The following is a 13,153-nucleotide window of genomic DNA, read 5'->3' as shown; positions in this document are numbered from 1 at the left end:
AGCATTCTAATTTCAACACTGAATCTAGTTCTAAATTAAATAAAAGACCTGGTGATAAGAAAACACCTGGTGATAAGAAAACACCTGGTTATAAGAAGATTCTATCTACTTCAGTAAACAGCACAGATAAAAGCCAGAATCCTACAAAATCACCTTCACAATCTGAAGCTCAAACCAATCCAGCCAGGATCAGGCAGGTGACAGAATCTATGAAGCAATTAAGAACCAAAGCATCATCTGCAGAAGTTGAGATATCAGCAGATAGATCAGGGGCCTTGAAAGAAAAAATTAAATCAAAAATATTTCTGGAAATTAAACCCAAATCAAGCAATGTTGGGTGCTCCAAGGAAGGCACTCCAAGCCACACAATTTCTTCTCCAAAAAGCAGAAACAAATCTGAAAAGGAGCTTGTGGAAAAACTTTTTAAGGCTCCCCTGTCAGCACAGGAACGATCAAGAGCCATTTCATGTTCAGCTCTCCGCAATAAAAGACACAACTTTCAACTTACCAGTAAGATTGCCAATTCAAAGATGAAAATCCTGTATTTTAACAAAGATAGCCTTTTTGCTGAAGATCCATATAGGAATGTTCAAGATCAATTTCAGAAACTTCTCTCCTCAATAAGATTGGGAAAAACAGGAAGTATCACATTAGATTCTGAAAATTGCACTGTTGTTCTTAAGGCTGTACACTCAGTTACTCACAGGGTCATGGTTTTTGAGGACCTTGTGGAAAGTGGATTGAGTGGCAGGCAGAGATTCAACCATAGAATGTGCTTAAATAAATTTGAGCTACTCTTAAAAAACAAACAGATATGGTTTAAATTCTGGGAGAGACAGACTAATGGCAAGATCCAATTTGAAAGGGAAATGTCAAATAAAATATTCACATCTGGCGGAAGTGCAAAAGAAATGTTTCCTTTGTTTCTTTTCCATGTGCAAATGATTGATCACATAATGAATCCTGGTGAATCCATGGAAGAGAAGATTGAAGATACTCCACGTCTGATTATACAGGCCATAGAAATCTTTAAAGCTTCTGCACCACATCTACTGAGTCAGGAACCAACTGCATATCATGATAGACAATCATTTCCTGGAAAGATTTGGATCCTATTAAAATATTGGATTCAGAACTCATGCACAAAGCAAGTGCAAAGAATTGCTCTGAATGGATCAAAAGGTGTCAAAGCAAATTTCAAGTCATTTTTCAACCTTGTTTTGATATCCTCATTTGAACAACTGAACAATCACCTGAGGTTTACTTGCAAATTTCATATGGAAAGAATGTATTTTAATGAAGACAGCCTTTTTATACAAGATGAAAACAAAAACATCCAAGAAGCAGTTAATGAGATATTCAGACAAATTGGAGTAGATCCAAGAACAGGAAGTATTGGATTGGCTGATGAAAGTGTTGCTCCCAGGTGGTTTGCTGACATACAAAAAGCTTTCCAGATTGAATCTGCAGATGATGGGACTGAACTTCATGGTCATTTTAAAAACAATCATAAAAATATAAGAAGGGTAGACCTGAATTTCTCTCAGAAGTTGCAGACTAAAACATTTGATGAATTTTTGGAAGTCAAAGATTTGTGGTTAAACTTCTGGGAAAGGCAGAACAACAACATCAATCTAGTTGATCTTAACTTTGAAATAGAATTATTGCAAAACAAAGAATTCCCATCACATCTCCTGGAAAAAACCTATCCAGTGTTTCTTTATTATGTTCAAATGATTTTTATTTTAATTGTACTGCCAAACCAATCTAATGGTATTCAGTACAAGAATGAAAAAAATATTTTTGAAGAACTGCTGAAAGATGCCAAGAAATTTTTTGAGAAATTTGCAGTTTCCTCTTTAATTAGAACATACAAAGATAATGATAGCACCCAGCGCAACCAGCGCATAGCCTCTTTGACCTGGTCCTTTGCAGAATTTTGGATGAAAAACTCAGGGTATGAGGGGTTGATGAAAATTGCATTTGGAGCAGATAACAAGATAAGAACCCCTTTCAAAATCTTTTTCAACACAATATTTAGGGCATCAATTACAAATTTGAACGCTCACTTGAACATGTTTAAAGTTTAAACCAAAATCACCAATTTATTCCTACAACAGGCCACCAGCAGCTACCCTGAGGGGAAGAAGGTTTATGGCAACAAGCTTGCTGAGATTCCCAAAATCATCTGCTTTCCCGCCACTCTGATAATTTATGTTGAGTTTCTTAAGAATCTCAGGCTCCAGCCATGTATACAGAGGTTATTTAATCTATCAGGCTTCTCTTTGCCATACAATCTGGAAATCTCTCCATTTCTAATCTCTCTGTTTATCTCTCTCTCTCTCTCTCTCTCTCTCTCTCTCTCTCTCTCTCTCTCTCTCTCTCTCTCTCTCTCTCTCTCTCTCTCTCTCTCTCTCTCTCTCTCTCTCTCTCTCTCTCTCTCTCTCTCTCTCTCTCTCTCTCTCTCTCTCTCTGGATCTATATGATGCCCTTCCCCCCCCCCCCCAGCTCTGAGGAGCATTGCATTGTTATACATGCCATGGTGTGTTGAGCTTTTGAAGTATCCTGGCTCCCACCATGCAAGGTCCCAAAAGGAATGGGCTTGTTGATCATTTGGAGAGAATGTGTGGGTTTTTTAAATGATCTCATATCCATTGGTTTGAAACCCCACCCCAACACAAAAAGAACAGAATCCAAGTTTATTAAAGACACAGTTTTTCCAAAATCAAAAATAATAATATCAAGGGTTCCCCCTTACAATTATACAAAATGAGAAAAAAAACATCATGGTTTTCCCCATCAACAAAAGTCCAAAAAAAAAAAAAAAAAACAGGTGGGGTTTTCCCACTACAAAAACCAGGATACAAAAAAGGGGGATTTTACATAAGAAAAATCAGATTTTATTGACAAGTAAATCTCTACCAGCCTTCCAACATCAGCAAAGCTGTGCCCCCAGGCTCACCACCCAGCCCGCATCAAGCGCACGGGTCAAAAGTGATGGACGTGAAGGCCCCCGGCCCGCAGCTAAGGCTGCAGACCCATGGGGGGCCCACTCTTCAGCCCCTCAGACTGCGCACGTGCAACAGCGGAGGGAGGCGAGGACGAACCGTCCGCTGGAAGTGCAGCGGCAGAGGACGCCCTGGGAGTATTGATGTTCATCAAGCCCTTCCTTTCATACACAATGGTGTTCCATGTCTTGCTTTTGCGGCCGCGTTTCCACCCTTGGCATTCGCAATAGGACCCTTGGATCAAAATATGTTGTCAGCACCATGAGAACGACCATTGCCATGAACACCTCAGCTCGGTTGCCAGGGCCCTGCACCTAAGCAGACAAAATAGGGGTTTCTGAACCTCCCCCAGGAAGCCGTCCACCCGTTGTGGCCAGGGTCCCAAGTGATGAGACCTGCGCATGGAAACTCACTTCTCTCTGTTTCTTAGGCCCATTTCAGGCCTGTACAAACCTGGATGCCCGGAGAAGTTCATAGCCATTATGATCCCTCGCCAAAGGGCTGTAGCTTGATGATATATGTTGCTCTTCATGCCGATGATGGAGCTGGTCGCGTGCCGGATGTTCTTGACCACGTACGCCGGACTTTTGTCGTTGCCTGAAACACTTCTTTGCCGGCTTCGACAGAAGTCTCCATGCCAAGCAAGACCAACAGACCGACGGCAGCGGAAGACGCGGGAGAAGTTGGTTTGCTTGGACGGCGGGCCGACAGATATGGCGCACTCCTGCGTCCTCCACTCGGCCCTGTCTGGCCCCGCCAGTGGCTTCGTCGGCTACGCCTGCACCGCCTTCGAGCTCATCAAAAACTTCCTCATTGGACTCGATATCGGCGGCACAAGAACCAATGTCAGCAGGCTCAATCGTCGCCACAAGACCGTCCGCGATTTGATCACCGCTGGCAAATTCCCCAGTTGGATATCAGTCAGTCTTTCTTTTTCCCCCAAAACTCTTGACCACTGTGATTCCAGCATCACTGACCATACTTCTATACAAAGCTGTTGCTGGCGGAGGATCGGGTTGTTCTGGGCGAACGGACAATTTTTCAGCGCGGGCGCGTCGCTCGGCCCGGCCTCCTACAGGAGGGGCTGCGCCTGGGCCCTCACCAACACTCACTTTTTCCAGGACAAGCCATTTCAATGAAATATTTGTGCACAAATATGACCAGGAGCTGGACGGAAAGACCTTCCGGACCCTCTTCAAGCAGCGCCGGACGACCATCAACCGCGATAGGTAGCAGAACCTCAGCGTTTACAAGGTTCCCTGGGACATGAAGCTTTTCCTTTCAACATCTTTGCCATCATAAAAACCCCCCAAAACATTTTTTTCTTTCATTTCTAAGGATTTGCTCCTTGGAAAAAGTGTGCGGCTCCGGGACTTCAAGGCATGTCCTGAGTGCGTTTAGGGTAAAGGGATGTGTTTGCCTAAACCATAGACATACCTAAATCATTTTTCACAGACACAGTTCTATCCTCACGCCTATGAATGGCCCTTGCCAACTGTGTTGTGGAGGCCCAGACCCCACCACAATTTTCTACAGTGTTCCTTTCTTATCTCTATCTATCTTTCATCTGTAATTAGCATTCAAATTCACACCATATCATTTTGTGGAGATGTTTGGTGTTAAGAAGAATGACAGTTTCTCATAATTTTCTTCCTCTTACATAAATACCTCCTCAGCTGTAATGAAAATTGCACCTTTTTTGTGAGAAATTTGACATACCATACACATTTTCAGTTTTTCCAGGTTTGGATAAATGGCTGGATAACTGGTCTCAAAAATCAAAATCAAGCTTCTGGAGAGAATGCATTGTAAAAAGCTGTGAATCAATTTACTGCTGATTGGCTTCTATATGCATATGTTTGGTATCCAAAAGATATAAATGGTAACATGTCCATTGGCCTCATAATTCATGCTCTCTCCACGGGTATCTCTTTGAATCTGTATCCAGTGTTAATTCCTTAATTTTGAAAAACCCAAACCTATTTGTGGTACCATAATTTGCAATTGGCTCCAACACTATATCCCATGAGAGTGCAGCGGCGAGGCCACCTTGGCCTCTAGTGACAGTCATTCAACAGATATCAAACCTGGTTGTAATTTTTTTGATCACTTCCTCAAATTTGCTCATGTGCTTGCTGTAATCCAAGTAGTCTTATTAGGTTTTAATCCAAGTAGTCTTATTAGGTTTTATGCCCAAATTTTCTTGGGAGGACTGGTTTTCTGGAATCTGGATGACAGGATGCCATCATGTCACCTTTTCAACAGGCTTGGTAGGAGCTGGGTGACTGGATGACCTCATGTGAAGTCTGGGAGCCTCTCAGATCTCAATTTAAACACCCAAACTCTTATTTTTCAGTAAAAAGGAAAATGTTTTCCTAAGCCTGTAGGTCATTGCTTTCATGTGCACGGATTGGGGTTTTGGTAGGTGTCTTAGTTTTAAAGGCCATCTAGAGCTCTCTAAATGCTGACAGGAAGTTATCCACTATGTCTAACTGTCATATCTGGGACACTCACAGATGTTGACTCAGACCTGAAAAATGTAGATTTTGCCAGGGAAATCTAGGCTTGGGCACTCTAGATCACTTCTGGGAGGCCCACAAATATTGTTTACCATTACACCTAACCACATACCCTTCTCCAGAAAACTCTTTAACATTGGATGACTTCCTGTCACATCTGGGACCCTTGCAGTTGAGGATATAGACCCAAAAAGTCTATATTTTTGTAGGGAAATCTGGCTTTTGGGGCTCCAGATAACTTCTGGGAGGCCCTCAGATCTCGACGGGAAGTCACACATTTCCAAGTAAGAAATAAGGCTCAGTCCCCAAGGCATGGATGGCTTTCCCTTGACTGGTTTTCCATGCAAAGGCCCTGAAAAGCCTGAGAGAAGTGAAAGGGGTGTTACACTTGATCGCACCTTGTTGTACCACCTATCTCCACCTGTGACATTCGGAAATTGGGTGCCGTCCCCCCTCGGCTCCCCAATTTTGATCTGACTTCAAATCACCTCATAGTCACAACCAATCTAGAAACCTGGAACTTCCAAGGGTGAGTTCTCTACTTTATTGATATATTCCTCTCAACTTCATTTCCTGGAGGGTGATTGTTGTTCGTTTTGATGTGCAGTTGATTTCACAAGCTGATGATCCAAAGACTGAATGTTTACCTGCGTTGTGTTGTTCTGACATACGCATTTTTGTCGCCCGTCCATTGGTCTGACTAACTCGTTCATGAAATTTTTCTTTTAGATGGATTCTCCAAGCCAGTCTTCGTTTGTGCCATCCTTGAAACAATCCTACTGCGAACCATCCACTAGTCGGAAGAGAGTCGCGAGCAGCTCACCAGACTTATTCGATTCTTCATCCGAGGAGATCGATGAGTGGCGACGATCCTCGATAGCGTGGAAAAAGTCTCATGATCAGAAAGTAGCTCAGTGTCTTGCGCGAAACCGGCTTCCTATTGGACCAGTTGAAAAATACTTGAGCTTAACCTCGCCCATTCTCATACCAGACCAGACCAGATCAGATAGTGCCCAACAAATTTCCCCTCCCGTAGTGCCAGCCCCTCATGCAACTAGAAGTGGGGTTGAACCTACTAGGGAGCACCCCCAAATGGATTCGGTAGATCTGAATGGGCCTTCATCGCCTACTTCACCTCAAAGTCACAACAAGACGCGTTCGGGACGAATACTGCTCGCACCAGAGACACCAGGTTTATCCCTCGCACTAAAAACAAAAAGTGTATTACTTGCACCAGAGACTCCGGCATCTTCCTCAAGCATCTTCCAATTCAAGAAGGCCCCTACTCATACCCGGTCTCCCGGAATACGTTCTACCCCTGGGATATCTGATGAGCCCAAGCAATCAACTCCTCATGAACAAAACAAGCAATCAACTTCTTGTGAACAAACCAAGCAATCAACTTCTCGTGAAAAAACCAAGCAATCAACTTCTCATGACGTTGTAAACCTGGTAGATCGCAGCTCATCAGTTCGCGAAAGGTGGAGTAATTTCGGGCGCGTTTCAAGTCGGTCGGAAGCTTTCGACAGTTCTGGCTTACATCGCACGACGAGTGAAACGAGTAGTGCAAGTATCAAGATGAAAACTACCAAGCGTTCCCGGCGAGAGTCTCAAGTCAAAGAAATCGATACATTGGATGCATACGACAAATTAACGGCTAAGGAGCGATCGGCTCGATTTCCGAGAGTTGAAATGTGGGCAGACTTCCTTGCCCACTCGAATAGGATATCTTCGAAAAGGAGTAAAGCCAAAGTTTTCATGAATCGATGTCGTATTTATTATCTCATCGATCCTTCAGTTCAACATAATCTGGACGATGCTGATCGAATGAGGATGCGGAGGCTCTTTGAAGCTGGTGCTCAAATTCAACCAGAGTTACGATCAAAACAAGTCACTCACATTATTGTTCGAAATGACACATCCTGGAATTCTTGTCTCCGTGCAATCAGAAGTGTGGTATCTGACCCTTCAGAAAGACAAACCATCAAAGAAATGTGTCTGGCCTCTTTGGAAAAAACACCGGGCGACGAGTTGATTTGGATTATGGATTTTAAATGGGTCACCAGCTGTCTGTCTTATGGCGCGGTACCTGTTGAAAAATATACGTGCATTCGACCTCGTGCCTCGAAAGTCCTGCAGCCACCAAAACCTCTGCCAATGACTTCCGCTGGATCTCAAGATTACAATCGCTCTACGGAATCAGAAGAACACAATATCGACTCGGACGATGAAATTGAAACTTCCATATCCTTAAGATAAAATGGACACTACACGACGCGAAATTTCACTCGCGATTCCTCGGTTGAGTTTTCAACTGTGTAGCTAGCTGGTTTTGGTGAAGGAGTGGAGGTAAGTCAGTCAACAAGGCCATCGATGGTGCCGTTTGTTCTGGAAACCTCTATTGAAATTCGGACCGGCTTTTACGTCTCAAGAGCAATGGAAACGACCTTGCAGAATCATACCAGTATGAGTATCTCAGCCTCGTCTATCCCTGATTGTACGACCAAAAATCAAACATGGCATGTGTGTAGTAGACCCGTTAGTGGTACTGTGTAGAGAAATGGACCCGATGAAGACATTTTGAATACATGTCAAACCAATGACCGGCGGCCATTTTTTCGCGAATTCTTTAGTCTTTCAAATTTTTGATTCATGAGATGAAAAAAAAAATACAAATCCTCCAGGTGTGTGACTGCAATCCAAATGATAGCTTCTAGATCCCAATTCTAAATCAAAGATGTGAACATTGTGAGTGCTGAACCTAAGTGATTATGCCTCACAAGAAGTTCATGTTGATCTTAATTTCTTAATCTAGCCTTTATAAAGCTCAAGAGATGTCTTGCTTGGTGTTAAGAACTGCACAGTGCCTGCAAGCAAGTTTTCATGACAAATATTTTGGCTGGTAAACTCACAAGCCACACCTGTGAAGTTCTGAACTGTTGAGAGGAGGGAGAGCCAGGCCCAAAAATGATGTATAGAAGCAATTTGTTTGGGGAGGAAATGTCATGAAGTTTTTTATCAACTCTTTTTACTAGATGGCAGTTCTCCAAGGGAGAAGACCCAATAACGTTCATTGCGCCAAAAAGCAGACCAAATTTCTTTAATCTTTACTTTCAAAAAAGTACATACAAATCAACTTTGAACCAAACTTAACAAAGTCCCTTGGCTGCAGGTGTGTGTCTTGCAAAGCAAGCGTCCAACAGCACTTGGCAGGAGGGAATTGCGCGCTATCACCCCATTTTGTGGGGCCAAGAATCTGAGTTTGGCTGGGAGGGATTTTTGAAACTTTAGAATTCCTTGCCCTCTTGACATTTTTTGGAATAAAATAGCTTAGGTTGCAGTCCTGCTTTTTCCCATCCAACCTACATAATTTTAGGTGTTGATAAAAATCCTGCCAACCACATAAATTCCATAAAAATCCCCAAACAGCTGGATTTACAAGCAGTGTTCAACTTGCCCGCTGTACCTTGCAGCTTGGGTGCACAATTGGTGGTTGGTTTTTTTTCCCTCCTGACAGAGGCTTGCTTTGCGAGTTCAGCCTACCCCCAGGGGCCCAAGTTCTCAAGGGACTTTGCTAAGTTAAACTTTAAACACATACTCTTGATGGTGTTCAAAGTTGATTTATGCATGCATAAATCATAAATTCATAAAACTTTTTCAGTGGGATTACATATTCAATCAAACTGGTGGGCTCCCCTGCAAAGAAGCTTTTATGAATTTATGATTTATGCATGCATAAATCAACAGTGGTCTTCAAAATTGGAATTGTAAGTGCATAATATTAAAAATCAAATCACAAGAGCATCCATCACCTTCTAGGTAAATCTTGAACTAGCCAGCAAGTCCTGCAAGGCTTGGTTTCTTAGCTCAAGAAAAACCTCACCTTTGTCATCCAGTATTGGCTGTTGAGGGAAACAAAAGGTGACACAAGACTAAGTGAGAGATTGACAAGATGTCAGGCATAGGCTATGCACAGTGAGCCAAAGTCTAATTTTCATTCAGTGAGGAAGGAAAACAACCAGACTATATAGATACATAGTATGGGCCAAGTTGTGGGTGTATAATTATATAGTTCAAGCATACCACACTACAAGGATATGCATACACTATCTATGGTGTTCAAAATGGATTTTCAAACCACTTTCTACATAAAATCATAAGATCTACATGTCCAAAATTTTGATGGGGTGAAAGTTGAGGGTTCTCTTCATTTCAAGCACCTCTCAAAACTTTGATAAATCTTATGATTTTATGTAAAATGATATTCAAAAAATCAATTTTGAACACCCTAATCTTAACATTTGTTATGAGCCGCTCCCGCGCGCGCCATGGCCTACTCCAAGGACATGTCACACTTGTAGATACATTTCATGGCTCTCTTCTTTAAGGGAGAGCTGGGGGAAGATCCTTGCTTCTTCCCCATCTAGAAATCAACCTAGTTAGCTAGCAGACCCAACTCAGTCCCCCTCCCCAACCCAGACCATAACATGTTGCTAGATCTACCAATGGGGATGAGGAAAAGAACCAATTGACAGAACCAGAACAACAAACCCAGAAACAAAAAACAAACCAGACAGAATCAGACCAAAGAAGGCCCAATGGATGCCGCTGCACTCAAACAGCAACTAGCCAACCTCATGGCAGTTGTGAATAAAGAACAGGGATTGCAACGACAAGCGGAGGCCGGGCGCCAGGCGGCCAAGGATGGACACCAGCAGGCCAAAGCAGCCCTCCAGCAGGCAGCTGCCCAACCTGAAGCTGTAGGGCCGAATGCTACAGCCCAACTCCCAGCTTGTGGCCCAAAGATTGGCGTGCCAGATAAGAACGGTGGGGCGAGAGGCACTAAGGCAGAGGTCTATGCCAACCAGGTCAGCTTGTACATCACCGCCAACCCAACAGCATTCCTGGACAACAAATCAAAAGCTGTCTTTGCCTGTCTTTCCACTGTCCTACCTCACCGGCAAGGCCAGCAGCTGGGCCCAGCCCATGCTGATCAAAGCTTTCCATAACCAGCCAATCACCTACCACAAATTAACTCAAGTGTTTGAAGCAATGTTCTACAACACCAAAAAACAAGCCAACACTGAGAGGGCTCTTTGCCTCCTGAAGCAAACCCAACCCGTTGCCAACTACACCCATCAGTTCACCATTTACGCCCACAACAAGGGCTGGGAAGCCCCTACGCTGATCAGTCAATACCGCCAAGGACTGAAGAAGGAGGTCCGTTTAGCCCTGGTTCTGTCAAGAACTCAGTTTGCAACGTTGGCAGAAGTGGCCAACATGGCGTTGAGGGTTGACAACAAAATTAACGGCTTCAAAGGCAACTCAGCCACCGGAGCAACCCCAACCAAATTTAAAATTGGTTGATCTCAACCAAGGGGGGTATCTTGGATTTAAATTTCATCAGTTGAGATCAACCCAGTTTCACTTGGTTGAGTGCATCCCAGTTCAACTGGGATAACCTCAGCCCAGCCAATTTTGCTGGCAGTGCAACGGTGCTAGGCTTGAATCATTGCTGTGTCCCCTACTTAAGTAAGGGTGCTAGTCCCTCCGCCCCCCGGTGTCAAGTTGGAATTTTTCCAATTTTTACTAGTGTAACTGTACTGTGTCAAATTTAAACCCTATCAACTCCGTGTCACATAAGAAACCGGAGCTGACACATTTACACAGAAAATCATGACTTTGGTGTTTACATCTCTTTTACTCATTTCCCTTTCAACACCTACTATACCATTTTTTAGCCCTGATTCTCAGCTTTCTTGTACATATTTTTTCAATTAAATGTGTCAAAAACTTGCCGCTCAGTGGCCATTCCTATGAGGGGCTGTCTTGAGCAATGTGATGAAGCCATTGGATCATCCAAAGGTCAAGGTTGGACACACTCTCACAGGTTTGTTCAGTATGGAATCAAGAATGACAGGTCTCTTTTCAATACAGCATTACCACTGTAGGTGGCTTTTAGAGCATCTCCAGCAGAGCGGGGATGGGACCTGCGAGCTATAGCCGACCGGGACCACCTTTCACACCACTGTCTCAGCTGTTTCACAGCAGCTCCACAGCAGACTGGCGATCACACCGGGGGTGGATAGCCAGATTGCCCTGCAAAACAGCACCAGGATGAATTCGGTCGAGTTCTCAACTTCATGGACGACAACGACGACTTTGTGGCCTACCACACTACACCTGACGAAGACAATCATGAGTATGAACAGCCTAGTAATTATACTCAGGCAACTCCAACCGAGACCAGAATCCGACTTCAAGCGAGTCAGGCTACGTCGTGCGCTAGGAAATGTTCCGGTCGACCTAAGCTCTGGCAGCTCTGATGAGTCCGATCAAGATTAAACTTGGCCCTATATCTATTTATGTATTTTCCTTATCTTTCTCATTGTTGACTTGATAGATCAACTCCTTGTTTTTCTCAGTTGTTATTCTCTTTGTTTGTTTTCATTTTTTCTCAAACTCACAATCAATTTAAGTCTTTGTGGCATAACATAAAACAACTTAAATATAATATTTCAGCACCAGAGAGAAGATAAAATTTATTCAGAAGCAACAGGAGGACTACTTGAGAGTGCAACTGAAGCAATGAGAGGACTACTATGAGCTGGAGGGAAGCAAGCCATTACGTTTGGCAACCTCTTCCTTTTTTGCGGTGTAAAAAGCACGCGAGATAGGATCCATGTTGCTCATGTTTTTAGACATAATTAAGTCGTCGGCAACCGTTTGCATAGCAGCAGCTTTTTCACGCGATATCTTGATGAGCTCTTTTTGTGCCTCAAGAGCTTCGCCTTGTTCAAATTTTCTTCTTTTCGCCGCTTTCCGTCCTTCGGGTCGAGAAGCGCCAAGTGACTCGAATTCATTATCGTTGTCCTCGTCATCGGCATCTCTGCCTTTGACACTAGTAGCCTCGGAGGCTGGGAGAGAGTTCAGAGGTCGTTTTTCTTTCTTCGATCGTACCGTGAGTTCATCCATAGTGTCTTGCCACTTTGGCGAGTGATGAAGAATCAACCAGCAGTGATCGAGGTTGAATGCGAACCCCATCTCAACTTTGAACATCTCCTTAGCATCAACGGCCTGAGATTAAAAAATACAGGATCATTAGAAATGATCAGATCAGTGAAGAGCGATGAAAACTTACAATCTCGTCACGGGTCTTTCCACTTCCGAGTCGGCGTTCCGCTTGTAAAAAGAATCCACAGTATTTGTTGACTCAATGGAGGATAATACCCCATCTACTTTCAAGGGCCCCTTGAAGTCGGATCGGAAAAGGCTTGAAGTTCTTGTCTTTCTGATGATCGTTGATGTGTTCTTTCATCATGTCAAGGAAGCAGTGGTGGATTCTTTCCCAAAAGCCCAAGAGTTTCTGACCCGTTCCGATATCAGCATCCTTGCTTGTGTTGAGCCAAGAGATGCATAAGATCTTATCTTCTTCGATTCGCCAGTTTGGATTCTTGGTTCGTTTTTCCTTCTCTTCAATGTCTTCTTTTTTTTCAGAATTGCCAGTAGAAGTAGCAGTCGTAGCGGCAGTAGAAGTAGCAGTCGTAGCGGCAGTAGAAGTAGCAGTCGTAGCGCCAGTAGAAGTAGCAGTGGATTTTTTTTTGGTCTTTGGTGTTTTTTTGTTCG

At 43.5% G+C, this 13,153-nt stretch overlaps 1 protein-coding gene across 1 annotated transcript; it reads left to right on the top strand.

Annotated features, from left to right (window-relative positions):
* Nucleotides 1–6,256: 6,256 nt before the first annotated feature.
* Nucleotides 6,257–7,786, top strand: PtA15_8A393 (uncharacterized protein; the record flags this gene model as incomplete). Its single annotated transcript, XM_053171818.1, has 1 exon — nucleotides 6,257–7,786. One exon carries the CDS (start codon nucleotides 6,257–6,259, stop codon nucleotides 7,784–7,786), a length of 1,530 nt encoding a protein of 509 aa, XP_053023044.1.
* Nucleotides 7,787–13,153: the final 5,367 nt, after the last annotated feature.

Source organism: Puccinia triticina, chromosome 8A (genome assembly GCF_026914185.1).
Source record: "Puccinia triticina chromosome 8A, complete sequence".
NCBI lineage: Eukaryota > Fungi > Basidiomycota > Pucciniomycetes > Pucciniales > Pucciniaceae > Puccinia > Puccinia triticina.
This window is presented reverse-complemented; position numbering and strand designations above follow the sequence as displayed.